This window comes from Dermacentor andersoni, chromosome 7 (genome assembly GCF_023375885.2).
Source record: "Dermacentor andersoni chromosome 7, qqDerAnde1_hic_scaffold, whole genome shotgun sequence".
Taxonomy (NCBI): domain Eukaryota; kingdom Metazoa; phylum Arthropoda; class Arachnida; order Ixodida; family Ixodidae; genus Dermacentor; species Dermacentor andersoni.
Window position 1 is genome coordinate 120987453 of NC_092820.1, and position 3353 is coordinate 120990805.

The window sequence follows — 3353 nt, forward strand, 5'->3', positions numbered from 1 at the left end:
CACTGACCAAGCACGATAAGACATTAGCATCGGGAAAGGCACCGCTACAATATAGCGGCCCATTTTACTATTTGTCTCCAGGATCAGTCCATCTAACTTCGCGAAGAACCGACTGAGCAGACACGCCAAACCTCTTGGAGGAAGGGCAAGGAATCAAGGATGATTTGTTTTATTTCAAAGATTATGCGCTTGAAAGCGTATATCTGTTGTAGATAGATAAATAGACAGATCAAGAGGCTGTCCTTCGGCAACTTACGTGTCTCCTGCCATGTGCCTGCGAGTCTAGCAGCAAGAGTAACGCCGCTAGGAGCACAGCTCCCCAACTCCTGCAAATAAAGAATGAAAGAAGTTTAAAAACAACCGAAATTTTGGGGCAAGGAAACAGTAAAGGAACAATAACAAAAAACAACATATCAGGAAAATCATACAAAGTGTAAACAGGGAACGCAAGTGAACAAGAAAATAAACCTACTACAAGGAGCGTCAAGAACATGCAGAGCAATGTTAGTTTATTTGGTGTAGGGCCTACACTCCAGGCTTCAGGCACGAGTGGGAACAGAAAGAAATATGTTGCGATGAACAAGACAAATACGACCCGAAAAGAAGCTGCAAACCGAGAAACAACAAAGCGAGGCGCACTCCAAGCACATATACAGAGGCACGCCAACCAACAGAAACGACGTACAAGGAACACCTTCGTGAACACGCATTCACGGATTGCATCACGCAAGAAACAACGCCGAGGAACAACAACAAAACAAGATGGGAAAGATATAATCTCCGGTACGACTTTCTTTTACTGTGCGGTCGAGCAGACGCACACTTAAGTTTCACGCCTGTCCTCTGCGGACACACGCAGTGGGTGGGGGTCGCGGAGGGTTCGAGAAGGCGATTAACTCGCGAGAGAGCATGTAAGTGTGGCGGCAAACCATAACATGCCTAATCCTCGCGGCTTGAATTCCACCTGGTCCGACGTGACAGATGTCCTCATCCTGTCAGTAGCCCGTGGCTTGGCCCGCAAGCTGCGCTGGACAAGCGCTGTCCTGGATGCGCACACAGCCGTGAACTTCGACAGGCTGAAGCTTTATGCCCAACTAAACATCGAGATTGAAACAAACAAAGAAGAAACATACCCCCACTGCTTTCAGCGCGATTAATAATGGCAGATTATTCCCGTCAGAGAGAAACCCAGTTTCGCTTTCGAGAAAAAAAGTTTACTTTCAGTGCCCGCGCTTAGCGCTGAAGCAAGACTCTGAAACAAATGTCTTTTGGAGCAAAGAACGACAAAGGAGAAAAGGAAGAACTGAGAAGAAGCCTTACGCAGCGAAATTGAAGGCAAGAAAAAACGTGCTGCCCAGCAAGCGATTTTGTCGCGGTAGGTTTTAGTGCCTTCCGCCACTGCGCTGAGCGCACTCTCTTCTGAAAGGACAATGTGCGCGGCAGCAACGTGCGGCTACCACACTCACACTTTCTAACTAAGGCGATAAATGCATGCGTTGCATTAAACGACCGAAGTTGCACAAGCACATAGGGAGAAAATAGGCCCAGTGACGACCACCGGTTCGGGTGCTCGTCGATTAAAGCCTGCCAGGAACCAAGCCCACTGGGCCGAGCCCGCTGAGTGCAGGGTCACGTGCTGGGCCGACTCTTAAAGCCAATAGCTTTCGTTTGCCTCTTTCAGCCGTCTTCATGGCGGGTCGTTGGTCGAACTCGGCAAGGAAAACTCGTTCGTTGTTCGTTCGTTCTATTCGCTTACTTTAGCGACCGTCGTCAATAATTTCTGCACAATTCCTTAAGAGAGAAAAGGTGAAGGGCCTTGCAAAGAGTTGGCTTGCGAAGGCTGACTTCTTGATGCAATGCTCCCTCCTAATTTAATTATTACCTTTGCCGATTTATATAGACTATAGCGAGAACTATAGACCTCCACAGTAAAGAAACGCGCACACGCTTCATCAAGAGTGTAGTGCGGCCACGTTTTCTGCGACCGACAGACTGACTTTTCTCCTGTGTTATGCATAGAGTTCCAATGCCCTGGGCAATGAAGAGAACCCTCGCATTAAACATTAAGAGGTCTGGCGGCTAAATGCGAAAACACCCGTGTACTTAGATTTAGGTGCACGTTAAAGAACCCCAGGTGGTATAAATTTCTGCAGTTCCCCAATACGGCGTGCCTAATAATCATAAAGTGGTTTTGGCACGTAAAACTTCATAATTAAATTTATTTGATTTAGGTCTGGAGCCTCAGGTGGTGCCGCGGGGTTTGAACTACACAGACCCGCCACGTAAAGTCGCAGAGTATAGCCAGTAAACTTTTGACAAAGACATGCAAACGGCGATGTCCTCCGAGTGGTTCTTTTGTGACTGAGACAACTTATGTGAAAAAAAGACATTAATCCCACCAGAGAGAACAACACACAGAGAAACCACAAGAAAACAAAACAAAATCCACATGCCCTTCTACATCAGCAAAAATGCGGGGTTGGCGTCTCGAGAAAAGCCAATTCGTTCTTCGTGAGCGCAATGAATGCAAAGCTCACACTCGTTTCACCCAGTTCTTCTGAGGCTTCAGCCTCAATAACCTCTCGCGTAGGACGGTTATCGCTTTGTACAATTCTGCAACTATCAAGGTTGACAAGCAGACGTCTTAACGGTGTAGAGCGAAGTTTCTTTTCTTTTTATTTTTCTCGCTGTATCAATTTTCTCTTAAGCTGTCCTTTATGCAACAGTTGGCTTGTCCAATTTTACTGTTAGATAACAGTGAAAAACAACTCACCACTCCTTCAGCACAATAAAAAGACCCACATGAGTTGCTTTTCTCATAGCCACTATGCACAAGAGAATTCACATACGTAAGCTTGCACAGTTTTCCAATAAGTTTGTTGTTATAAGTTGGTTTAATCTCTTGCTTTGCAAGTTTAGTGTTTTACGCATAATTGTTACAGTTTGCAAGTTTCGTAACTTTATTCACCATCTGCATCTAGCTCGCGCTATGGTTTACAAAAGGCTGCATTACGAACTCGCCAAAACTGATGTGTTGGCGTCTTCCTGCGGATGGCTTTCACAGGGCCACCCAAACATTGTGTAGATGACCATTCGTAAGAACGCTTAGAGCACCACCGGGAGCACCGACACTTGGCAGGGTGACGACACTGTCGATGACCGACTACGTCGGTCAGCCGTCGACAATGACGTGGACGAAAATGACATCACACCGCAAAGCGACGTCATGAGACCAATGGAGTGTCTACCACAGCACTGCTTAGCACAAATAGATTTCAACAAAATATTACACGAGAGAACTCTGGCACTACGATCATTCGGCTACAATGAAAATCACTGGTAGTACATGGATT

At 46.3% G+C, this 3353-nt stretch overlaps 1 protein-coding gene across 1 annotated transcript in view; it reads right to left on the reverse strand.

The window, feature by feature from the left end:
* LOC129385795 (papilin-like) overlaps nucleotides 1-2820 on the reverse strand; it is a 111980-nt gene extending 109160 nt beyond the window's left edge. The window contains exons 1-2 of the mRNA XM_072289514.1: nucleotides 2774-2820; nucleotides 257-326 (exon numbers count right to left, since the gene is read on the reverse strand). Coding sequence (XP_072145615.1) covers nucleotides 257-326; nucleotides 2774-2820 — 117 coding nt within the window. The remainder of the gene's footprint in view (nucleotides 1-256; nucleotides 327-2773) is intronic.
* Between the last annotated feature and the right edge of the window lie 533 nt (nucleotides 2821-3353).